The sequence below is a fragment of the Lissotriton vulgaris genome, chromosome 2_2 (genome assembly GCF_964263255.1).
Source record: "Lissotriton vulgaris chromosome 2_2, aLisVul1.2, whole genome shotgun sequence".
Lineage (NCBI taxonomy): Eukaryota > Metazoa > Chordata > Amphibia > Caudata > Salamandridae > Lissotriton > Lissotriton vulgaris.
Window position 1 is genome coordinate 154,169,010 of NC_141688.1, and position 27,505 is coordinate 154,196,514.

General features: G+C 44.7%; 1 protein-coding gene across 2 annotated transcripts in view; it reads right to left on the reverse strand.

Moving 5' to 3' along the window:
* Positions 1 to 27,505, reverse strand: part of BBOX1 (gamma-butyrobetaine hydroxylase 1) — a 569,466-nt gene that overhangs the window by 508,998 nt on the left and 32,963 nt on the right. For both annotated transcript variants that reach the window (XM_086959483.1, XM_086959484.1), the window contains exon 2: positions 16,998 to 17,434. In XM_086959483.1, the coding sequence (XP_086815609.1) occupies positions 16,998 to 17,384 (387 nt within the window). In that variant the 5' untranslated portion in view covers positions 17,385 to 17,434. The remainder of the gene's footprint in view (positions 1 to 16,997; positions 17,435 to 27,505) is intronic.

Consider the following 27,505-nt stretch of genomic DNA (forward strand, 5'->3'; position numbering starts at 1 on the left):
TGCTCCCCTTCACTCGCTTGACAGTCTACAGCATTCATCTACCTTTCGGCTAATTGAAAATAAGATATACATACATATACTCATGAATTTGAAGCCATCACAATGTGACCCAAGAGAGACAAAGCAGTCTAGAGATTACAAATGCATGACTGTTTGTACTTTTAGGGGTCATTTTTACGTAAATCTTCTAAATTGCATATATCGGGTACTACTGATTGGATTTTTGTCATTTTCATATGAAATAATTAATTACAAATGTACTCTGCTTTAAATTGGGGTGAGGTTTTTCTGGTGTTGTGCTTTTACTTTATTACTGTTTGAAGTGCTGCATAAATACTTTAAACATTGCCTCTAAGTGAAGCCTGGCAGCGTTTGTGGCGAGCTACCACAGCGTAGAGCACAAGTTAATTTGAGGTTCGCTTGGGGTTCGCCCTGACAAGAATTGTGGTTGCTGCGTGGGTAGGGCTTAACACTCCCTTAACCAATGACCCAATTTCCTAGAAACACCATAAAAAAAGAGAATTATTTATGCTAGCGAATTAACCATCTGCCTCTTTAGAAACTCTAGCAGCCACTTACCAATCACAGTCTTGCTCAAAAAAGGACACCTCTTAGGAGATATTGGTCAATACCATACATTTTCTTTTTTAACCTAATGCTACACCACATAATCTGTCACTATTTTAATATTGAAAAATGTTTGCCACTTCACTGTGTAAATATGGCATGTTGTTTCAATAGTCATGGGCATCATATCTGCTTTACCTCTACCTCGATTATGTATTGTCAAACACACAATCTACATCAAGATTAAACTGTGGAGGTTCATGATTATCCCTGAACACAGCAAGGATAACTAAGGTTTGCCCATGAACATAAAACCTTCACCTATACCAAACTGTGAGCCAAACTTACAAAGCTTTTTAGGTACAGTTAGTTTGACAAAATGCATGATGAAGTTGTTGATTACACATGCACAACTGTGATGATATTCATTCATTTGGAAACTCAAAAAACTCAAAAAACAAAAATGCCGCTAGGGAAATCCTTGGGCTGGATATGCTCTACTCCCTATTAATAAAATTGCACGAAGGGCAGAGTCCTTTTTCTATGTACTAACTGTATATTTATTATTCCTGAATATCCCAAAGTTAAGTTTGTTGTTGTGGTCAATTCCCAAAGGCACCTATGAGTATGTGGAGTAGTACTCCAGTAACACGATTTCACACACACATAAATGTAATTATCTTTTTTTTATTTGTTTATTATAGTTTTTTCAATAAACATAGTATAATGCACAGTAATGTACTAAGCGATGTACCAATCCCCAACTTACCAACCCCTTCCCGCCCCCGGGAATGGCTAATGAAATTACTGAATTCAATTGAAGGAACATGAGCATCACACAATATCCACAATATGACATACTAAATAACCATGACGATGAATGTAGGAGCAGCAACAGGCAGGCCCATTTGCAGTACAGAGCAGCGGCTAATCAATTACAGCATTACAAATCAGGGTGGCTGAGCAAATATACAGCGAGCGTGCCCAATAACCTTTAGGCCGTAAAGATTTTGGAATTTCATCAGCGTAGGCCACCAACTGCTCCCTGCAATATACTAAGTCGTGAATCCATTTTTTCACAGTGGGAATAGTTTACGCTCCCCAGTTCAGTGCCACCAACCTCTTGGCCATCAGGGTCGAGACTTCAACAACGTGCCTATTGCAGGGCTTGAGACTTTTAACACTACCCAGGAGACACACATCCGGAGTACAACGCACAGGCTCCATAACAACATCAGTTAGCACCTTCATCACCCATGTCCAAACACACCAGCTCACACCCATGCCAGATGCAGAAAGTCGGCGTCTGCCTGTCCACACCTCACACAGTTAGCATCTTCCCGCAGCCAAACCTTACAAAGTTGCAATGGGTATAACACAATTGGTGCAAGAACTTCAAGTGAATCATACAGAGATTGCAGTTTGACATGAGGCGCCTAGTGAGTGCACAGCAGGTTTGCCACTGCTCTACCGTTAATGCGAGTCCCAGCCCCACATTCCACTTTAAGTAAGAGGGGTGTTCTCCAGGCTTATTTTCCCTTTGCGGAGCATTGTAGAGTCTGGTAATTAGGCCCTTTGTCTCCAACACAGCCAGCACTGCATGCAGTGCTCTCATCGGCACAGATTCAGCTGGGAAGGCCGGGTAGATATCCCTAATTGCTTGCCCCACCCAGACATCTACGAACCCTAGCATAAAGCTGCGACTCCGATTCCCTTGTATGTCTTGCAATGAACAAAATTGCCTTTTTTTATAGAAGTCCCCCAAAGTAGTAATGCCAACAGCCGCCAGTGCACGCAGTGCAAGTTTCTTCCGGGCTGCCAAGATATCTAGGTGTGCTGCCAGCGGCAGCGAAGGAGCATTCAGTGGGGAAGCTGGGACCTCTTGGCCAATGCCCTCCAGGCCCACGCTGTGCACAGTGCAGGATTTATTTTGGTTCTAAGCTCCTCCATCCCCCTGGAGAGGGCAACTGCCTGCAGCGACAATGGAAGCACTGCATCTACCTCTATTGCAGTATGGGGTTGAAAGCGCTGTGGAAAGTACCAATAGTGTGCAAACCACACCTGTGCGTGGAGATAATAGAGCCGTAGGTCAGGCGCCTCGAAGCCCCCGTTGTCAAAAGGCTGCACTAAGACATCCCAAATACATCTGCATTTCTCACCACCCCATAAGAACGTGAGCAGGGCAGACTGAAGTGTACTGAACAATGCAATGTTCAATCTAATCGGGACATTTACTTAAAAGTAAAGTAATTTGGGCAAGATAGTCATGTTTATCACCGCAATGCGATTGGCTAGCAAAAGAGGCAGGTAAGTCTATCTCTTCGTCTGCTCAATAATCCGTGTGATCACCCGACCATAATTCTCAGAGATCACCCGATCAGGATCTCTGTGCAGCCATACCCCTAGATACTTCACCAGATCCCAAGTCCACGCCAGCGGGAAGTCCATCTCTACCTCCGGAGTCCCAGCAGTGAGAGGAAACACGACAGACTTCACCCAATTAATACCCAGCCCAGAATACCTCTCAAACTTAATGTATTAATGATGAAGTGCAGGTTCCCTCGCATGCAACAGCATATCATCAGCATACAGCGAAGCATGCCGTTGCCGAAGTTTACAGGCTAACGGCTCTAATGCGAGTGCAAAAAGCATTGGTGACAAGGGGCAGCCCTGGCGCGTACCCCGCTCTATAGGGAAGGCTGAGGACACCAATCCATTAACACGCACTCATGCCAGAGGCTCAGTGTACAGCACCCTTATCCACTGCAGAAAAAACAGAGGAAGGCCCATTCTAGTGAAAACGGTAAACATAGTCTCACTGAAGGGAATCAAATGCCTTTGCTGCATGTAGTAACACAGCAACTGCCTGGAATGCCGGGTCAAAATAATGCAGTACAGAGAACACCGTATGCAAATTGTGAGCAGTAGCTCTAGCTGTCACGAAACCCGACTGATCAGGTAGGACCAGAAGAGGAACAAGAGGCTGAAGCCTGATGGCTGTCATTTTGGGGAATATCTTAGCATCTATATCAATATTAGAGAGAGGCCTTTAGGATTCACACCGGTTGGCAGCCTTATCAGGCTTCAGAAGTGTCACCAATACATTCTCTTTAAGGGAGGGCAGGAATGTTCCCTTTTCGTATGCCTCTGCATACATCTCCAGCAGCCGTGGGGCCAATTCATCTACATAAGCCTTATAAAATCCACTGTGAAGCACATGCAGCCTCTCAGCCTTGCATGTAGGGAGGGACATGATAGCTAACTTAACATTGAAGGGCTGTGTGATGTATTCCCTCTGTCTCTGAGATAACCACCCCAGTGTGACATCATCAAGATAGGAGTGTATCTCTGGCAGCGGCACTGTAGCTCCCCTTGCATATAAGTTAGTGCAGTACCTAATGATAATATCACTGACCTCGGGAGTTGTATAGTAAGCCACTCCATTCTCATCAAGCTGTTCAGTAATATGTGCCCGAAAACGAGGTGCCGCAAGCTTCTGGGCCAAAGACCTACCCGGGCGACCCCCCTCCCCATCAGAGCGAGCTAGACTGCACCTAGGCCTGTGCAACAGCTCTTGATCCACAGTTTCGTTATGTTCCGTAACCAGATCCATTATCGCAGCTAATCTAGTGTGGGAAAGGGACTTATCGTATTGTCATTCCAATGTAGAGATATCAGACGCCAGCTTATGAATCCTACGTTTAAGGTCCTGCAACACTTCAGCCTGCGCCCCCATGCAAGCGCCCCTAATCGTCACTTTAAATACGTCCCATAGTAATCCAGCACTGTCAACCAATTCATCATTTTCCCTAAAAAAATTACGGATTGGCATACCAATGGTCTGCTTAAAGAAGGGGTCCGTCAGTGATGATGGCTGTAGTCGCCATGTAAACGATGGATGCTCACATGTTGGAACCTGAAATTCAAGAAGCACCGGGGAATGATCAGAGAGTGACTAACCTTCATTGTCCAGGTGCAAACATTCTCAGTGACTAGCCAGAAATCTATGCGAGACCATGTCCCGTGCACCGAGGATACGAAGGTGCTTTGCTGGTCCCCGGGATGGCGAATGCGCCATACATCATGTATGTTTCCTGCATCCATGACCCACAATAACGTCTACGATGCCTGCTTGGGCCAAGCTGCACCTCTACTCATGCGGTCCGGTGCTCCATCTAAACATACGTTAAAATTGCCTTTCCAGAGGATCTCAGCCGAGGGGAACCAATCTACACGGTGCCTTAAAAAAGGAAGGGTCACCCACATTCTGTCCATAAACATTCACCAATATCCTCTAATTGATCATAAACCATCGGCACCCTTCCATGCTCATCCATTTCATTCCGCCAGGCGGTAAATGGGACTCCCTTCCTTACAAGAATCATTACCCCCGTGAGTAGGTAGAATACGAGGACGCTAAACGCACATGTGCCCACCTTGCACCCACATTGCGATGATTTGGTGAGATGTGTTTCTTGAAAACGCCACTTGCACATCCATCCTGTCTAAGTATGCTACCACTGCACTAATTTCTTTGGGGTATTCAGATCCCGCACATTCCAGGTCAAGCATTTTATTTTTCAACTCATACCACTTGCACCATGATACATTCCCAAGGAAAATATATACTTCCGCTCTTCTGATTGCCATGTGGTGCTGCATCTCCACAACCTGCATCAAATGAAAAAATATCGCCATTGCCTTCCTCTCAACCACAATCCCTCCAACCCCCTATCCACTTCAGCCTCCTCAACATGCAAAAGCCATCCCACAATGATACAGAATACCCAAACCAAAAACAAACAAAGAAGAGAATTTTGTTTGTTGGGAACACCCTTTTGAGGGGGACGTCAGAGCGCTCCTAACCTCTCATCTAGGAGGAGGCAGCTGAGCACGTCTAGGGACTATGCCACAAATAACCATTCTGGGACCTCCCAGCGTTTTTACCATTATGAACTTCTTAAAACTCTGTAAAACACCAGAGACTTGCCTGTTCTGTCGCCATCGGGCGGAGCTGTGAGGGGAACGGCGGTAGCTGAGCAGACGCCGGGAGCGGCAAACCACAATCCCCAGCAGCCAGTGGGGCGGCAGCGCGCTCGTGACGCGCAGAGAGCGCCCGGAGGCGCCTGTAAAAGGCTGACCCCTCGGGAGCCCAGGGGGGAACACCAGAGACTTGCCTGTTCTGTCGCCATCGGGCGGAGCCGTGAGGGGAACGGCGGTAGCTGAGCAGACGCCGGGAGCGGCGAACCACAATCCCCAGCAGCCAGTGGGGCGGCAGCGCGCTCGTGACGCGCAGAGAGCGCCCGGAGGCGCCTGTAAAAGGCTGACCCCTCGGGAGCCAAGGGGGAAACACCAGAGACTTGCCTGTTCTGTCGCCATCGGGCAGAGCCGTGAGGGGAACGGCGGTAGCTGAGCAGACGCCGGGAGCGGCGAACCACAATCCCCAGCAGCCAGTGGGGCGGCAGCGCGCTCGTGACGCGCAGAGAGCGCCCGGAGGCGCCTGTAAAAGGCTGACCCCTCGGGAGCCCAGGGGGGAACACCAGAGACTTGCCTGTTCTGTCGCCATCGGGCGGAGCCGTGAGGGGAACGGCGGTAGCTGAGCAGACGCCGGGAGCGGCGAACCACAATCCCCAGCAGCCAGTGGGGCGGCAGCGCGCTCGTGACGCGCAGAGAGCGCCCGGAGGCGCCTGTAAAAGGCTGACACCCCCTCTCGCCCCGCGAATCGCGGGCGGGAGCGACCGGGAGAAGCCTGGGACAAGGGCGGGGCCGTCTGTGGCCGTCAGGGGACGACAGGGGACGGGACGGGCATCCCCTCTTCGATCTGCACTCCGGAAATGGGTAAGCGCAAACTACAAACATCCAGCAATGGGGGTACAGATAACCACATCGATGCTAGGCATTTTCCCCTGCTGTGCTGGGGAAGATCCAAAATAATAGTTTCATGACGAGCTCAGCTCGTCATCAGTGTACCAGCAGTACACTGCATGACGAGCTGAGCTCGTCATGAGTGTCGAAGGTGTTAAAGCTAAAATTGCGCGAAAAGCACCTGCATCATCTAACATAATGACATTCCTGACATCAGCTGTGGGCAAATTGAATCAGGAAATTGCTGACAAAGAACGTGAATTAGGTTTGGACCCAATATCTTTGGATAGCCAACTATTGCCTACACTGACTAGACTACCTATCCCTTTTGATAAGGTAATTCTGATTGAAAATGCACCCATTACTAGGCAACAAGACACAGCCAACGCACCGGAACAAGAGGGTCAAGTGAACTATAGTCAAGTCCCTCAGCAACCCATACATGACTGTACTCAGGAGCCTGAACCTCAGACTACCAAGCGCTCCAAACGGACCCTATATAAATCAAAGGCTCACGGCGCACTGTGTCGAAAGCAACAAAGAACCCCATTGAGTGCCCTGGAAATCTCTATTAAGGACATGGTGGAGAAGGTCCTTGTAGACAAACTTGAAGGGGTACTCATACAAATCTCCACTGACATTATAGACACACTTAAGGAATGTGTTACCGAAATTCTGGGGAAATGTGATAGGATTAATGAATACATAACATCTTTTGAGAAAGATTCTCGGGGCCCATTATCCAAAACCACATCACAGCCTTTTCCTAACCAACAGAGACAACCCCAATCCCCTATGGAGCAGGGGAATACTGTATCAACATGTCCTCTGATTCCATCTGCCCCACCACTAGCGTCTAATGGTTGTGGCACTAGGCAAATGGATAGTAAATCTACAACTAAGGTACATTTGGCACTCAAACCATGTCCACCTCAGGCTAAACCTATGGTACCCCTTTCAGATGAGCATAACTCAGCAGGGCCTAGGAGACAGCGCCCCAGACCTCCAGTTCACCTCCCCCCGGAAGCTACACCCTAAGTTGCTGTTCTGGTGAATGTACCTGTATTAAAACCAGGGGAATTTGAGTCAAATGGTACACAGCTGGCTAATATTAAGACATGGTGTGATGCTAATTGTACTGGCCCGAATAATATCTCTGAGTGCATCCAGACAGGTAGACGGGTGGATTGGGTGGGATATTCAAAGAAAAAATTTTCTGGTGACTGTATGATTGTCAACTTCAATAGACCCCATGAGGCCTCCCGTTTATTTTGGGATGCTACAGAGGTCAAATAAGACATGATTAGAGCGGTCCCTCTAGGTTTCTTCTACCCTCCACCCGTGCCACCCAAGATGCTTCCTGGAAGGGTTACCCACAATGTCACTCCAACTAAAATTCCCTGCACTAGCTCTTGGGCGACACAAACAACTGGCATGCTACCTAAAACCCATGATAATCAGGAATGCGAAGCAAGAAGTAGTCTGGTGCTAACAAATAGGTTTTCTGCTCTATCTAATTTAGAGGAAATCGATTGACTGACTCCTTGTGACAATACTTGCAGCCAACTATTGCCCACACCCACTACTAGAGAGGAAAAGGGTATTGTTGTTAAATTAATGAGCTGGAATATCGCAGGACTCCGCTCGAAAAGGGATGACACAAGATGGCTGGATTTATTAAAAGAATATGATGTGGTAGCTTTACAGGAAACGTGGGATAGGGATTGCGATTTCTGGTTAGATGGGTACACATCCTATTTCTTAGCAGCACAGACTTCGAACTCAGGCCGTAATAAAGGAGGGTTGCAGTTTTTTATATCAGTTAAAATGAATGGTACTGCGAAGGTATTACACACATTATCCCAAAACTATTTAGTTCTGGAAGTCACAATGACTAATAAATCTAAATGTGTTTATATCAATTTTTATAATGCCACCCAAAGTACAGGTGCCAATGAAAATGTCAATTCTTTGAATGAGTTCATGTATAATTTTAAAGAGAGTCAAACCACTTCGGTATATTTCATACTGATGGGAGATTTTAATGTACATTTATGTCAACAGAATTGCCAGTTAAGAGATACTGTAAATACAGATATGTTCCCACTCCCACACTTTGAACATTCTGTAAAAGGGGCTGCTCTAGAAGAACTTCTTTTAGAGAATGAATTATTTGAACCGGAGTTTTTTGATAGTAATGAAAGGGTCCCAACCTACAGTGCTAGGGATAGCAACACTATTATCGATTATATATTCATTTCTCCGGCTATGTTACATAATGTTATTTTTTATAATGCTATACACACTACATTTAGTGATCATAATCCGGTTGTGTTGAAAGTAGAGGATAACAACCTGTTTTTATTTAATAAAACTTCTGAAGCAGATTTTTCTGCAGATGTAATTCCAAAGGACCAGGGGAGACATGTGAAATGGAGCAAAGTTATCCCAGAGGATTTCTTTCACTCCCTAAATGAGAAAGTGGGTAAGGATATTAACGTCTGTAGGGAACCACTTAAATTTGAGGGGAATATTATTGGGTCTTTTGAATCTGTCTGCTGTCAGGTAGCAGATGATCTAAAATGTAAAACGAAAAAGAGAGAGAAAAAGGTAGAGGGGTGGTTTAATAATGAATGCTCCAAATCACATCGAGAATTACACAAAGCTTTGAAAATGGTACCCCGAGACAGATCTGAGGTGGCTAGGCTTAGGAAACAGTATAATCTGGATATTCAAAAGAGAAAAAAGGAAATAAAGAGACAGGCTTGGGATGATTTGTATGAGAAGGCTACCCTGAGGGATAGCGCAAAATTCTAGACCATTGTTAATACCCCCTTGTTTAATGGGAAAGAAAATGCGCCACTAGAGGTAAATATCCCTGAGCAGGACTGGCTGGATCATTTCCAAAGGATTTATGGCAGTAATCTTGATCTAGGACCAACAGACCCAATATCGATTGATACACATGACAGTTTACCAAGTTTTACTATTAAAGAGGTACAGAAGGGAATTGAGGATATGGCAGCACAGAAAGCCCCCGGCCCAGATGGCGTACCCGCCGACATGTTTAAAGCAAACTCGGCCATGTGGTCAGTTGTACTCACAAATGTCTTTAATGTAGTCAGTATAGACAAGACAAGACCCCCAACTACATGGTCACAATCTGTCATTATCCCCATATTTAAGAAGGGCCAAAGGGGGGACCCAAGATGCTACAGGCCCATATCATTGCTAGATTCTTCATTTAAAATCCTAGGTAAAGTAATACTAGAAAGAATCTCAGCTTGGGCCACTAATAAAGATATTTTGTGCGAGGCTCAGTATGGCTTTCGATCTGCCAGAGGTACAGAAGACCAATGCCTCAATTTACATCTCACACTGAGCAAATATACAGTAGCATCAAGGGGGATGATGTATCTGGCTTTCATGGACTTGTCCACAGCCTTTGACCTAGTCAATAGGTCAAAGCTGTGGACAATACTCCTTGAGAAGGGACTGAATCGAGCACTTGTGGATTTTTTGGCGCGACTTCACAGTGACTTAAGGGCGACTATCCGTATGTCCCAAGAGGGGAACTGTACCGCTTTCTTTAAATCTGGAAGGGAGGTGCGCCAAGGGTGCATCTTGGCCCCTATGCTCTTCTCTCTTTATATTAACTCATTGGGAGAGTCCCTAGAAGCGGCCTCTATTGACGTACCTCGCATGGGTGGCTCCATGATGCCGGTACTATTATATGCCGATGATACGGTACTGCTGTCAAGGACCCCTAAGGGTCTACAACATCTATTAAATGCATTTGGGGCTTTTATGCAAGATCTAGATCTAGTAATTAACGTAGAAAAATCACATGTTATGGCAGTGGGCAATCGCAAGAATAACATCAAAACCCTGTCTTGTAATGGCTCCGTGCTCTCTAAAGTCAAAGTAATCACCTATCTAGGAGTGGTGTTTGATGAGAAAGGGACATGGGCACCACAAATCCAGAATAAAGCCTCAGCAGTAAAAAGATCATCTGCTACTGTTCTGGGATTCGCAAAACGACTTGGCGGCAAACCAGCAGAGGCTATTCTATCTATCTACAGAGCTAAAACCCTGGCAATAGCCAGGTATGGAGCCCCTATATGGGGTTTTAAGAACATGGCCCACATTCAAAGAGCGGAGAATGTGTTCTTACGATCCCTTATGGGTCTGCCGCAATCCACCCCTGCTTTCTCAATCCATATGGAACTGGGGTTAGGGTATATTGAAGATATGTTGTCCTTGGCCCCACTCCTGTCATGGATTAAAACATGGCTTAACTCCAACTTAACCCTAAACCATAAGATCATTAGAGATTGCATGGGGCGGGACAGAGTGGCGGAGATCGAGTGGCATACATATATCAAAACAACAGCAGGATACCTGGGCCGCCCTGACCTATATACCAATCCAGAAGGTCTAAAGAAAGAGGACATTAGTTGGGTCAAGTCCCAATTTATAAAGAAAAGGGAAGCAGAAAGAGAGTCATGTGAAATAATGAAGCCAACTGTAAGGTCTCACTATATGACAATAACAACTCTAGCTATCGAACCATATCTGATGATAGTAAATAAACCATTCCACCGGTGGCTCCTTACGAAATTTCGTTTCAACCAGGCTCACTTTCTGCTGGGTGAATACAATAAGTGGTGTAGGCCTCATGAGAATGCTCCCTGCAGTTGTGATGATTTCTCCGATCAGGATTCATTGCATTTTCTGTTCTTTTGCCCTTTTTTAAAAAATGCCAGAGAGAAGTTTATTAAGCCTATATTGAAAAAACAAGGGTTTATACAAGTTAAACCGGCTTTTTTGTTCCTGCAGCTTATGGAAACACCTTTAATAATGTACGGGGTAGCCAATTTCCTGACAATGTCTATTCGGTCCAGACAAAAAAGACTCCGGCCACCACTACCCTGATAGTATGGGAACTGGCTTACTGATCTAGTTCCCTGAAAAAGTCTGCATACCCTGTCAGGTTATTGTTGTAAATTGATTGTAATATAGAATTGTAAATATAATTGTAAATAGACCGCTAGCAAATTCATTTGTACAAACTGTGTAAATCTCCTGAAAAACCTGAAGAAATCTATAGTGAGTGTAAAAATGATGCAGCTGTATATAATTCCTGTACAGTTACCTTGATCACCATTAAAGATTTGTACATAATGAATTCCTGTTTTTAAAGTTTTTTTATAAAATCTTTTTATTCTTGTGATCAGAAATAGATGTATAGCATACTTTTATGATTTTAAAATAATAGAATAAAGTGTATTTGACTCTGACTACCATTATGAGCCCAACTTCCTAGGAGAGCATATACATATATAGTATAATGTGTTCTTGCTACAGTGTGCATCAACAAACAGAAAAACTTAATAAATCAATAGTCCAGGTCCTGAGACGACTAAACGCCCCATTACAGTTCCTCATTGCTGCGTGCTGCGCTGGACTCCTGCTGGTTCCTCTTCAGCTGTTTCGCATGTTCAAGAGCCGCCTTTGGATTCAAGAACATTTTGGAGTGTCCATGAGGGCCTATCCGCAATCTAAAGGGATATAGCATCGCGTATGGGACTCCTCCAGCTTGCAGACATTTTTTCACATTGCCAAATTCTCTGCGAGCAGCTTGCACAGCGTCTGTAAAGTCAGGGAAGAATGCCAGAGCATTGTCTTATTGGACAATAGAACACATCTGTAGAATGGCATCACAATCCCTATAATTTAACAACCTAGCTATTATTGGGTGGGGAGGGGCCCCAGGGACCAGACGCGCTGAAGGAAGCGGTGTCCGTGCTCTACAATAAACATAGTTGACAACTGTTCTGTACCAAAGATGTAATAAATTAGGTTTTTTATGTAGGTCTCCATTTTTCCCACTTTGGTGGATTTTGGCAGCCCCGTAAGTCTTATGTTATTGTGCCGGGACCACCCCACCAAATCCTAATTCTTGGCCTGAATGAGGGCCAGTACCTTCTCCATATTTGAAGTCTTGCATGCGACCTTGCTAAGGCCATCCTCTGCCGCAGAAACGCATTGTTCCACCTCTCCCATGCAAGTGTTTTGTTTCACCAACGGCGACGACATATGGTCCAGGCGATGTTTCACCGCTGTCATTGTGCCCTTAATATACTGGCAGCGTGGGCTCAAGGGTAGGAGGTGCATCACACAGGGCATCCGCCTCAGAATCAGAAGCTGCTTTCTGTGTTGTTTTTGTTGATTTCCGCACCTCAAAAGTAAGGCGAGGTTGTGATTGATCTGTCCTCCTCATGTTAAATCACCAGGGTGTGAGCTGCCCGCGTACGAAGCGCAAGGAACACACCCCGCACCGTCACCCCCTGCAAACTAGTATATGTAGACTGATGACAGTAAACCCACTCCCAGACGTAATGCCTCAATCGTTAAGATCGGCCTCAACCAGACTTCTGCACAGCTGCACCAAGTTTTGAGGCATAGAGAAACTTGGCCCCCAAACTAGACTTCTCTGGCCCCAGTCCTAAAGCGTCTATCCCACGCAGACCCTGACAGCGATCAATCCCAAGCAAGGGGGTGATAACTCCAGAACCTATATCCCCAGCGTGAGACCAGCACAACAGTAGGAGACAGACCCATCCACGTTCAAACAGTCAGAGCCAGGCCGCAAAGTTTTTAGCACAACTTTTCCTCACATATGTCGCCTCAAGCAGCAATCCACTTGATTCAGCTACACGATCCTCACAAGGCACTATTCAACGGGTCCCTCCACACTCAGTACACACAGGCCCACTGGTACTCCGATCCTCTCAGTACTGTCCTCACAGGACTCCGCTGACTGCACCCTCTGTACCCGTGCCTCACTCCCCCCGATGCTTCCCACAGCCCACAGAGCGTGACCCGCACCCCCGGGCCCGTACCCACCTCTGCAGTCTGCAGTCACTGCCCCCGTGTCAAGCCCAGCCCCACTTACCATGGTAGGCACCAGGAGGACGTGGCAGGCGGCGGTACCCTCCAAGGCAGCCCAGGCCAGTAGCAAATCTTAGGCCACCGCTCCTCCTCCTCACCCTGCAAGGCTCCGTTGCGTGTGGCCTCCGATGTTTCAGAGCCAGTCGATTGAACGAGCAATCCACCTCAGGCACAGCCAATACCAATTTGTGGCAGCAGCCAGTTCAGCAAAAGGCCTGCAATCCTCCGTCCCTCAGCTTTAATCTCACAACAGCGGCCACAGCAGGAGAGCTTAAATTTCAGGCCACACCACGGTCGCTATTTTGCCTGCACTCGCTAGAACTTTTCGAGAAGGATACCCAGCGCGGAGGCAGAGCTGGGCTCTTCACGCTTCCCAAAAGGAATGCAGGGGAATAGTATCTTGCAGTTCCGCTGCAACAGCCTCAATGATGCAGCGATTTGGTGGCAGATTATGGACGGATAATGGCTCAGCCGGTCAGAGATACACTAATGTGCGGCCATCTGGCCGTGCGCCTTCTAGTGCACCCCATAAATGCAATTATCTATTGCCCCATTGTTACTAATGCATAATTTACTCATGATTGGGATATGTTTAAGTGTGAACGGGTGGAGTTTCAAAGTGCATAACAACAAAGAGAAGTGTCATTGGCATGGTCAGGGATATACACTGCAAGTGTTGTAAATTCTCACAAAGTACTATGTTTTAAGTACAGCAAACTTTTTCTGAGACTGCCTAATTTACATATGAATGGATCTGATACAAGTGGTAAGACAACAAAAATGTAAATTCACATTGTGTGTGTGCGTAATAGTTTGCAAGCAGGATTTTTTTAGTAATTTGAGAATATCAAAGAAGAAACAGAACTCCTTATTTTATTTTCTAATCCTATGCATGATTAAATTAGGCATGTGTTAGGTAGCTGTAAGGCTACTGAAAAAGGCATAGGTGATTATCTTTAGAAATAATATACATTTTAATAATTTTTTGTGTGTAATATCTACATGATTAGAGGAGAATGTCATATGTTACTCATGTGAATATAAATATCTCCTTAGATAAGTCTTCTACCTTAGGTTTTGTGTTCTTTCTACTGCCTACATCATATTTTTATCTATAACTATGTTATATAACAGAACAGGCTCTGAAAGACAGAACTGCATGCAGAATTACTTCATACCATTTTTTCCCAGAAGCAGGTTTTGCCACAGTTCAATTGATAGATTTAGTTATAATGATGTGCTCAGTTTGTGAGGTGCTTTAAGGTTCAGTGGATGATTGAAATTAACCCTTGTGAATAGGTCTCATGAAGCTCAAAGTAAGAGGGCTGAAACGCGGCAACTAACCTTATTAGGTGGAGTTCCGAGATTTGTGAACATGTGAAAATATTTGACACCAACGGATGGGGATAGAGCGCAGACCGCACTCTAATTGTAGGGGTGCATCATATTCATAGTTTGAGCGCATCCATATGTGTTTTCAGTATCACTATGTATTATGTCTTAAATGCATTTGTTATACATGTTAACCAAGAAATGCAATGTGCATGTTACATAGAATTTGTATGTAATAGAAGACATCATTATCTCTATATACACCTGTGTAGGAAGACATTATATTCATAGAGATGTAATTGTGTGTGTTAAAGTTGCGTGCAGTCTAGGACCCAAGCTGCAGATTGTTTACGGTTTCACTTCCTCAGCTACTGAAGAATTAATTGAATGTATCTTTGTTTGTGCTAGAACAGTATGCTCTCATCCCATAGTAGGTAGAAGGAATTTATTCTCATTATTTTAGTTTAAGGAGATAAATGGAATGTCTTTGAACAGCCCCAGAAGCAAGAAGGGAGGATACCGTCTGTGCCTGGCCTATCTACACTTCAAGGTCACATGAAGCGAAGAAGAAATCACTGAAACCCTGAAAAGTGAAATAATATGTCACGTGATACATTTAGGAGGGGGATGAGTGTATTTTATTTGTATTGTGCACCGGGACATAAAATTCAGACTTTTAGATTTTCGTTGGAGAAGGAGCATCTTGAGAACGAGCTCCCTAGCTGTGAGCTATTTGACCGATTTGATGTGAGTACTTCTAAGGAAGTCTACACATGCTGACAACTTTGAGAACTAAACTAGGGGAACCAGCTAGAACCATCATTATGAGAGTAGTGTAGGGAAAGATATTTCATGCTTTTTTCCTAATGAAAAGGGATTTGGACTGCGCCTCCATCTTGGGTTGTGTACTAATCTTGGAGTTTATAGTTTTGTGTTTCTTCTGCTGAATCAAATATGTGCATGGGTTTAGCTCTGTATTGATTTTCCTGTACCTATATTCACTGATTTTGCGGTGTGTATATATCAAATTATTTTTGGCCTTATAATAAAAACACCATATTTGGAATTCGGAGTCTGTGATCTTTACAGCATGACTACATTGTAAGTATAATTTTGATGTGTTTCTTCCTCTCAACTACTTTCAGCAGGCAAATAAAAGACCATCGTAGCTGAACTTGGGTAGTAAGGCAAGGCCAAATGTTGGCTAAATCAACTGTTTATGGAACATTGTAGGACCCTACATAGGCACATAAAGTGCCATGAGGGTCAAAATATATGGACCTATAGGGAACTATAATACAAGTAGAATCAATTTGGCAAAATGATTTGAAGGATTCATACAAATGTAAGATAAATGGATTATAAGACCGAAATTAAGATGGGGACAATACGTGCCATTGATGTATGTATGCATATGTTGTCAAGATATATGTTTAATGTGTAATGTATAATGTCCAATAAATATATGTTTATGGTGCAGCAATGCATTTTTTAAACAAAGCAAACTGAAGGTGCAAAGCTTGTTTCTTCAATAGTGAAGTAGTTCTCTATTGTAGAGTTGTAACTAAGAACACAATCTATTCCTATAGTGAACCGTGTATTTAAAAATATTTTGTTGGCCAGGTGCGCATAGGGTAATCATGGCAAGCCTCTTACTAGCCTTCAGTTTGAGAGGTAGGACTTCACCATTTTTGTGAATTTCTTTTTCAAGTCCTTGCCATATAACTTCAAAACGTTGTCAAAGTTTAAAAATATATACATCTAGGGTTCGTACGAGAAAAATACATCAAAACCTACTGTTTTAAATGGGAAATTTGCCCAACAGCAAAACTTTCAGCTTTACAAGATTACAATTTCTGACACAATGCTATTTATCAACATCATAAAGAATGTACTTAAGAAACATGTTATATAAAGGATACTACTGACATTAATGATTTCTAAAAAACAGCAGTATTATAAAGCCAACACTAAAGTAATAGCAAAAAGACAGTTCTTAAGGACAAGATCATTGAGCAGATCTAATTACTGATATGTTCTGGGACAGCAGCAGACTGTTGTGGTTAATAATATAGTAAAAGGGATTGTGACAAAACATACCTTTAAAAATTATATATATTTACATATAGTATATATCAAGCAGAACATAAGGGAGATGTGGGCTATGTTAAGGTGAGTGTGGTTTCTAGTGAAAGAGAAACGTTCGAAAATGTGTTGTTAGGAATAGAAAGAGGAGATACACATATTAGTTTTCTACATAAGAGGTTATTTTGAAGTACCTTTCCTGTATTTGTTAAGATCACATTCTTCACACCAGTATTCACATCCAGTTCATCAAGGGTTAACTTCCGTGCTTTAGCCGAATCTAGGAAACAGTTTGGGCACTGGCAGTTATCTCGTAGCCATACAAAGGGATACAAACTTTCTCTGCCATCTTCCCACGCGATACAGATAAATCTCTTGCCATCCAAGGCCTCCACTCTTTGGATCATGGTGTTGATGTTAAAAGGAGGAGCTTCCTGAATGGCCCCAGCAGTGTGCTGCCAGCGACTCCAAGAGACAGGGCAGCCTGGTGGGACCCGTCTGTTGGTACATCTCAATACAGTCTTTGCAAAATTGTCCTGCACTTTGAACTTCAGAAGGCATTTCACCACAGAGGTCCACATTTAGGAAAACCTTCAAAAGCAGGATGCTATTTCCTTTATTGAAAACGTACCTAAATAAGAAAAATACTGAATTAGAAGCAGAATGATCTAGAACAAGCAATTTAGTAGCTTGGAATAGTATCATATATTTTAGAGCCTTAGTGTAAGAGAGCACCGCCAAAGCTGTATTTTAGCACTGTAACATATGCTTTTTGTTATTCAACTCAATAGACACATTTTTTCACTTCATTACAAACCTCACATCTTCAAAGAGTGACCCCTGGAGTGATTGCATCAGTAGACAGAGCCACCATACAAGTTGTTATTACAAACTGAAAATGGGTGGCATATGTATAACACAGCCAGTATCCAGTGACAAAGTCTCTCTGAACTATGCATGACGTTATCCTCCATTCTATGGGCAACAAGTGAATATAAATGAAAAGAGAGTTCAAAATATACAAAGTATGTATGCAAATACTGTTTCTGCTGGTAATCACTACTTGAACAATATAAGGCCCAAGTATTTACATATATGTTTTAAGCTACTTCAAAGTGCTATGGAGCATAACCGGTGCTCAGTTAGATATAGGGTAAGTGTCTATATTTGATAATGGCCAATCACAACCCTTGTTCAGTGAAAAAGCTTACTAATAGTGAAATACTGCTAATTTAATTTTTCACTATTACAATGAGTATCTCTTCCATAGGGTGACACCGGTATTTCCTTGCAATATAATGTGTCAGTTAGTTATGAATACTAATTCACATTACTGCTATATTATATGCTAAGGCAACCAGTTGCATGTTGTAGCACTTTCTCATTTCACAACATCACAGGTCATTCATCCACAGAATGCAGACTGTAAGAGTATTCAACAACAGCTACTTATGGGGCCATTTCAGATGTGGCGCATTGAAAAAGAGGTTGTTTCGATGTGGCATATTTATCAGAAACTTTTAAGTATGAATGGGAATAAGATTTTTTTTATGAAATCCAAGCATTGGCATGATTTGAGGCAATTGAAAAAGACAGTGGAAAAAATTAAGAGAGGTTCCTGTGAAATATACAATTGAAAGGAATAGAACTTGAAAATGCCATTAAGCAACTTCATTTTGGAATATTGGATCGCTTACTGAAAATCAATCAGCATTAGATGAGTGCTATAACATTGTCTCCTGAAACTACTAACACGTATTACCTTAATTAAATGTGGTCATTTATCAATTCAGTTAAATATTTTATTGTGTTAGCTTGATATGTCAGATTATTATTGTTAGACCTAGCATCCTTGGCGTGGTTTACTCCCTAACATTTAACAATCAACCCACCTGTTTGCCTACTTTGATTTTGCTATCTTGGGAACTCTGTGCACTTTACCACTGCTAACCATTGCTAAAGTACTTCTCCTCTCAACATAAAACATGGCAGGATTGGCTTATACCATATTAACATATTTAATATATTTGTAAGTTTCTAGTAAATTGCCACTACAAGTGCTGTAATTTAAATGCTACTAGCCAGCCTGCATCACTGATTGTTTCACCCACTCAAGTAACACTTTAATCATGACTCATGCCTGCGATTGCAGCATGTGTGTGCAGTTTTTAAACTACCATTTTGACCTGCCAAAATAAACCTTTTGCCAGGACCAAACATTTATTTTTAAAAACATGTAGGTCACCCCGAGAGTAGGCCCTTCACAGTCCAGAGGGCAATATGTAATGTATTTAAAAAGTGGGACATGTACTTATTCGGTTACAAGCCCTGCTAGGCCTACCAGTCCTACAGGGTAACATTTGAATTACCTAATTACACCTAATAAGTGATAATGTCCAAATTTGAGCAGGTAGCCAGTTCATGTTTATTGTCTTTGGAATTGTAATGAAAAATCCTCTTGCATGTTGAGGTTGGATTTTTAATCACAATTTAGAAAATACAACTTTTAGAAAGTTGGCATTTTCCTCCTTTAGCAATTTAGAGTCTGCCACCTGTCTCTGATTCACATGACTGGGTGTAGTAGACATTTGAGCTTTGTGTATTCCTCCTAGACAGTCACACACAACAGAGAGCGTAAGTGTGCCTGGATGGGCCATCACTAGCATGATGGGAAGGCGGAAATGTGCACAGCCCTATTTACTCTTGAAAGAGGCTGTGTCCTGCTTCAACAAAAAATGACTGCATATCCCCTGTAGTTAGACAGGAGCCTGGGCAGGGAAGCCAGGATTCCTGGGGTATTCAAAGGGAAAGTTTTAGAAGCTTCTGCCCACTTTAAAGGTGTAAATAGTGGACCTCAGAAAAAACTCTTCCATACGCTCCTGGACCTGTAGACACTATGCCAGGAAGAAGTACTGATGTGTGCTGAAAGGCTGCCACTCTGCTGGACTGTGGCTCTGAAGGACTGCTGCCCTGTTATGCTCACCTGCTGCCCTCTGGCCTAAGTGAGAAGGACTGGACCTGCATCAGTTGAATCCAAGACCCCAGATTGACGCCAAGGACTAGTTGGTTGGCCTCTTCACTAGAACCTCTGGCATGGAAGGCTCCTCGCGAATTAACCAGCTGCCTGGACTCTGCCATCTGTGAGTCTACCTTGCCAAGTGGTGCCATCCAGTCCGGGACCCTTGGGAGTGGACCTAAGGTGTTCTGTTAGCCTCTGTGCATCCAGCTTCTTCTCTGCGATGCAACACAACCCCCAGCAGAACCGACCCTTCAACCCCTGTTGCATGGAGCACCCTGTCGCAAAGACTGGCATCACATCACAGGCCACAGCCTCATCAGAAGTGCCACTACATGATGCATTCTTGGTGCAGGCCCTTGTACCCCTCGTCAAATGCAGTCTTGATGCCTGACTCCACATCACAGCTTTGTACTTCCTTGGAACTAGCGCATTTCTCTGACTCCGCGATGCAACCCAGATGTCCGACTCGCATTGTAAGACCTCGTTGATGAGATCCTTCATGATGACACAGGCATCACAGCCTCCCAGCAACTCAGAACAAATGAATTGCTTCAGCTGTGTGACGCATCTTCGAGGCAGACCCTTGAAATGCTCCGCAAACAGGGATTTAATGTAGTTTGCTCAGCCGGAGTAACTGGGTTCCTCATTCCCACCTACACCCCATCACGGCTGGCCTGAACTTATGACTTTGTCCCAGTCAGGCGCGACCAGATATCCACAGTTGGTGCTTTGTGTTCTTTGGCTCTATTTTCACTGACATCTTTAAAATTGGATATCCCTGATTCTACTGATTGGATTTTTATAGTTTTGGTTTTGTTTTATTTATTATAAATCTCTAATGTCCTTTAGTGTGGACTCCTTTTTGTGTGGTGTTTTTCATTTTTTACTGTTTGAAGGGTTGTACAAATACTTTACATATTGCCTCCGAGTTAAGCCTTACTGCTCTGTGTCTAGCTTTCAGAGGGTTAAGCACAAGTTAATTTAGGTTTGGCTGGTGCCTCGCTCTGACAGAGACTTCGATTGATGTTTGACTCTGGCACTCGCATCCCAGTCAACCAACAATCCAATTTCTCACAGTTATATTCAATAATAGTTGTAAAGCAGGCCATGCGTAATTTGCAGAAAACATAGCAGCAGCCAGTGTGTCTGCATAAAACCGCGAACTCACAATCTATCATAACAATTAAGTTATAAAAAAAAATACATGAAACATAAATAATACGTCCACTGAAATATCTTAAAAACCAACAACAAATCAATATTCTTTGCCAAGATTAGACCATAAAATGAACTATGCATACAATATCAAAAACAAATATGACATCAAAAATTCAATAAACACTAAAACAACTCAAAATAATACATCACCATTAAAAAATTACATCCCCACCTTCTTCTTCAGGATTACAACAACAGACATAAACTATAAGCATGTGTGCAAATATATTAAATTTGCAATAGCTTCACATTAAGTTACATAGATACTGCCAACAAGTCAATAACCCTTGCAGAGATTCGACAATGAAATGATTTGTGCAGAAATAAAGAAAGAAAACAAATATGACATCAAAAATAGAACATAGGTTAAAACAGCTCAAAGGCATACCACCTCTTTAAAACGTCGAAAACAACTAATGGACCACTGTGTAAAAAAGTTTACTTTACAAATGCTGCAAATAGAATAGGACTGGCCTACACCTTCTAATATTCCAAATCCCAAGAATTGGGATTAAAATTGTTTGATTGGTACAATGTATAATGTGCAAAAAACCAAAAAAATGTAACATTGATTGAGCTATGCATGAGTCACGGACATATTTCAAGATATGAGTTACAATAGGCACCACTTGAATAAGCAACCAAAAAATGAATTATGTTAATTAAATCAGAACTTAAGCGGATAAAATCCCTGTAAATGGTGAGGTGGAGGATAAAGTTAAGGCTCCATGCCATGTGTAGTTACTGATAAGTGGTTGTCAACCACTCTTTCTTTTTTAAACTCTTGGGATTCTCTACATCGGCCTCACAGGGAAAGAAATTCTGGGCTACATGTATCAAACACTTGTGTCGCCCTTGCACCACACAATGGGGTGCAAGAGCAATGCAACTATTAAGTTAGATTTATCAAGCCAAGCAAGGCCACCTTGCATGGCCTTGTGTCGCATGATAAATCCATAGTAATGCAATGCAGCGTAAATCACTGTGTTACGTTACTCTGCCCCAAAGAGGTGTCACTTTGGGGGAGAGTGGGTGTTCTCACACATCCACCCATGGATTTTGGCGCATTCTGAGATTTACTGGTAGACCTGGGAATGCGTCAAAATTCTATACCTACTCTGGTGAGGAGTAACAAGGAGAAATGTCTTTATTTCTCTTTGTTACTTCCTCTTTCTATGTGTGCTGCATTCTCTGCAGAACACATGGTAAGAGTAAAAAACCTCTCAGGATTGTCTTTGTGCAAAAAACTGTCTCTTCCTGCACAAAAACAATTGTGCTTACAACGCAGGTATCCTTACACCATGTTGCAAGGGTACCCGTTTTGGCACTAGGAAGCACAGGGACTTGCTGCACTGCACGATTTTTTAATACATATGGCGGTCTGTCTTTAGTTGCCTTTTAGATTGAGTGGTGACATCCGGTGGGTAGCTCCACTAGTGAGGCAAATTGTTCTTTTCCATTCCTCAGCAGTGGCATCTTAGAAACATATTGAAGCTGTAAAAAGTCAGTGATTGCATCCTGATTAAATAGAGTTTCTTGTTTTGACCAAATGGAATGCCATAATATACAGGGAGCTAATTAAGTACGGTCCTCCACATACGGTAAGCCCAACTACATATGACAAAGAAAATGGACAGACAAAAGTCTTCTCAAAAATACATTCTCCATATCCTGTAAGTGCGACGTGCCACAATCACCCCGAATACCAGCACTGGAGTTATGTCAGAGTAACAACGCACTTTATAGATGTTAGCCATCACAACCAGGAGTTTGGAGCCTACCTTGCCAGCAAACCTCAGCTGTTTGTTTGAACTAGGATTCCCTAACCTTCATTAGGTGCATCCAAGGAACCTTTGCAATCAAAGGGAACCCCCCCACCCCAAGTATGTGAAAGCTGAGAGCTAAAGGTTTGTTACCATTAATAAAATGAGGTCTCAAGTTAGAGGATGATCATCCACAAACCATGGTGTATGACTGGGCTATATTTGTCATTAATCCTAGCTTGCTCATAAATAAGACAAATCTATCCAACAGTGTTAGACCTGTCTGGCTTTTTGGCGAAGTCCCTCCTAATTTTTATTTGTTTTGTCCCCTTTTTGCCCCTCATACCCTTGTTAATTTTTGTGTCTACTGACTTTTTGTAGGTGTTGGTCAGGGGGATAGGTGTTTTCTTCCCCCCTCATAATCTTTTACCTCAGGCCCAGAGGCCTGTTCTGACAGGAAAGTTGGCACCACCTAAAATGGTGGCCACCAACTGCCCCAACTGTCACCAACAGAACTTGGCCATAGCCTAACATAGGGCATTCCAGAACCTTCTGGTCCATTCTGGACCACTGAAGGGCAGCCTATATAAGGCGGAATGCGAGGCAGCCATTTTGTCTACCTGTGGAAGTCAGCTGGAGGACAGGCTGTAGCTAAGGGTGGGAAAAGGTTAGACTTAGGGTTGACCTCCTGAACTGGGAAGCTGCCTATTTGGTCCAAACCCCCAATTCCCCTTTTGAGTTATTTGTCCTGACCCCGCTGTGTAGGGTTACTGGAGACCCTGGGCGCCTAGCTTGCCCCTTGTCCAAACTGTACAGGGGAGGTTTGAGGAGAAGGAGACTGCAGTGCTGCGGTGCGCAGTCCTCTGCCCAGCGGAAAGAGACTCAGAAAGGACATCCCTCATCCCTAAACCCCAGTCTCCAACCAGATTAAGTAAGGAAAAGGGCTTTGCGACAAAGGAACTGGGTACAAAAGCGAAATAGCGCTGTTCCTACCTTTCTGGGTGCTGAGGAAGGATTGTGACCTGAGAAGCCCTGGTGTGGGGTGCCAGTTTCGATGGAATAGCGCCCCCCGGGATCCACTGAGTCTGGAAAGACTGGCAAGGCTTCCCGTTGGCGAGCGGGACCCCAGGGGCGCCTTCCGCGCTTCTGCCGCACTGTGGAGGAGCGTCCCGGTATCAGGGGAAAAGCCAAGGCGAACCGCTACCCGAGGGCGCCTTCGCGCATGAGCACTCCGCGTTGATCGCTTTCCCAGGAGGGGCCTAAGATCGAGCAGGCCCAGTGCAGGAACACTATACATCCGCGCATGCGCGGAAGCCTCGCGTGTGGAAGGAGACGAAGGCTTCGTGGCTGAGGAGAAGCGTCTCCATTGCGCGCCGAGGGACAGATCCCTTCAGAGGAGAAGCGTCTCCATTGTGCGCCGAGGGACAGATCCCTTCGGAGGAGGAGCCGCCGCTGAAGTGATTAAGCCTTCTCTGGTGAGAAAGGGGGCGGGGAGGCCAGCCACCGAGGAAGGAGCGTTTTCAGGACCCGACAGGAGAGCGAAGGACTGGCCTGCTGCCTGTACATTCAAGTAAGCTGGGGAGAGTGAGGGGTGGCGCAGGAGAATTGACTCGGCCTCCGGTTCGTCTGCTTTCTTCCCCCGCAGGGCAGCACTACTTTCAGGGGCTCTTGACAGTGCAAGACAGTTTGCCCTACTTGAGTGGAAACGAAGCCCTGAGGAGCAAAAGAGAAGTACACCTGGTACTTAACTGGCCTGAGTGGGTACAAGGGTCACCTGCCATATATTGTGAGTGCTTGTCTAGGGGTAATTAACTTTAAGAGCTGGTGATAACTTGTGATACAGGTCAAAGGTGTTATTGCAAGTACGGAGTTTAGTTATCAAGTATAAACCTGGTTGAAACCTGTTTAAAAACTATGCCTAGTTAAATGCTGGAACTTCAAGTGATTTAATGTAAAAGTTGGTGACTTAAGTAACGCCTTAGCAGGGACTCTAGTACTTTCCCTTACCAATAAGATTGTGCTTTAATCTCGAAAGGTCATCTGCTTGTATTTAGGTGTTGCTAGGGTTTTTCCTCCCAAGGTTCTAGCAGAAGGGATAAATAACCTGATTGATTCTAAGGTACAGTTTATCCTAATGTACAAGTGTATAGGAATCCAGTGATATAGCAACTGCTTTAAAGGCAAGGTGTTAAACTGCTATTAATTTCAAAAGTGTAACTGCTGATTTTAAAAGTGATCTGAAATGTTTTTGAGCTAATTACATGTGAGATACTTAAATTTGACAACAGAGAGAATATTATTTTTACATAAAGCAGTCCGTATTTTCATATAATTTTGGTGTGGTGTTTTTCTTTTTGAGTGCTATTGCGTGAAGTTACTTTTGGGTGGTCTGCAACCTTTACACTGTGCCTCTAAATGTTAGTCTTGCCCTAGGCCAGGCTACCTAATTCCAACATATTGGTGCCTAGCGGTGGGATTGCGGACTTGGTTGCAGCTACTTACTAGTAATTTGGCGTAATACACCCAACCTACACCAGGAGTTTTCTCCTTGCGGCCCTCCCAATTAGTCTTTTTGTTTTTTCTAAATTTATTCCTGGTGGTGGGTGGAGTTGGTTTTAGGTTACCCTAACCCCTCTGAAATTTCTGGTGTGTATCCAGGTTTGCCAGATTCACCATGGAGTTTGCGGTGGAAAACCTGGAAGTCTATTCTGTGCCCCAATTGAGAATGTTCTGCCAGCAGATGGGGGTCTTTTTCAAGCATGGTGCTAGGAAGGGGGAGCTCCAGACTAGCCTTAGGGCCTGGGTGGAGGCACACCAAGAGACAAAGGAGGAGGATGAAGAGGTTGACCAGGGCACAGAAGGGGGGGTGGAGGAGTTATTCCACCATGAGGGGGAAAACTTGCTCACCGGACCAGTGTCCTATTCCAGAAAGGGCAGTAGCATTTCTGGGAGAAGCCTAACAGAAGCTGAGCTCACCGACAGGAGGGAGAAAAGACAACTAAAGTGGGAGCTGGCTAAGTTGGAACAGGAGAAAGAGGAGAGGAGGATGGTCCATGAGTTTAGGCTAAAGGAACTGGAGCTCCAAAGTCTACAGCGGGGGTCCTCTCCTGTTAGGAATGGTGGCAGCGAACTGAAAGAGTCAGCCAGGGAGACCAAACCCTATATCCCAAAGGACCTGATAGCGAGCTTCAGTCAGGGGGATGATGTTGCTAAGTGGCTGGCCGCTTATGAGGTTTCTTTGAAGGTTCATGGAGTGCAGGAGAAGCACTGGGGGGGTAGTTTGTACAAGTACATGCCTCCTGCTGGTCGGGACACTTTGTTGGCCCTGGAGCCAGAGGAACAGACAAACTACCCCACCATGAAGCTGGCGTTATTGAGGAAGTTCGGGCTCACCCCAGAAAGGTACCGACAGAAGTTTAGGGGGAGCCACAAGATGGGAACTCAGAACTGGGTGGACTTCCTTGATTACGCCAGAAAGGCTTTAGAGGGTTGGGTCAAGGGCAGTGAGGTAAAAGATTATGAGGGGCTGTATGATCTGTTTTTGAGAGAACACCTCCTCGAGAAATGTTTTCCCGAGCTGCGCCAACACCTGGTAGACAGCAAGCTGACCAATCCCCGGAAGCTTGCAGAGGAGGCGGACATCTGGACCAGTACCCGGGTGTCCACCAAGGGGACTGGAGGGGAATCTCAAAAAGCCGGACAGGGCGCCCCCCAGAAGAAAGAGGGGGGGGAGAAAAAGAAAGAGTTCTCTAAAGGTCCCCAAAATAACTTCCAAGGGAAGGGAGCAGGTTTCACCCCTAGGGCAAACCCGCCCCGGAACCCTCATCCTGGCCAGAGCCAGCAGCCCAGGGTTCTCCACTGTTTTGAATGCGGTGGCGTTGGACATTATAAGGGAGATGTCAGATGCCCAAAGAGACCACCCCCTCCCACCGGAGGAAAGTCACCGGGAGTAGCTAGTGTAGCGCTCGGGGAGGAGTTGCCCTTAGATAAGGGGGGTGAGTGGGCGGGTGTCACCTTAGTGTCCCTGGGAGAACGGGAGATGGTGCCAAAGATCCAGGTGCCCCCAAATACTACAAAGTATGGGCAATGGGTTACCATCAATGGCCAGAGAGGGGAGGCTCTGAGGGATACAGGAGCCAGCATGACTATGGTGAGAAGTCAGCTGGTGTCCCCAGAGCAGGTTGTTCCTAATGTACTCCACCCGCCGCGATGGCTGACGGCAGAATGGGCCACTATCCAGTGGCTGAGGTTCCCTTTGAGTGGGAGGGGGTTGCAGGTTCACTTCGAGTTGCCGTAAGCCCTGCCGTGCCAGTCGATTGTCTGTTGGGTAACGACATGGAACACAATACTTGGAGAGAGGTGGAATACCGGACGCATTCTGCGATGCTGGGTACACCTGACTGGGCCTGTGTCAGCACACGGTCTGCGACTGCCCGGAGAGGGAGTTCGCCTGGGTTGGAGCCTGGAACAATGGCCCAACCCGCTGCTAAGAAGGGACAGACCCGGAGACAGAGAAAGCCTGCTCCGGCTTCCACACCCCATGAGACAGATCGGCCACCTGCGGTGGTGGACCAGGAGTCCGTGGAGGGGGAAGTAGACTCTCTGGAGGATTTGCCCATCCCTGCGGAGTGGCATGTGGAGGGAGGTCCTACCAGAGAGGAATTCTGTAAGGGGCAGAGGGAGTGCCCCACCCTTGAGGGAC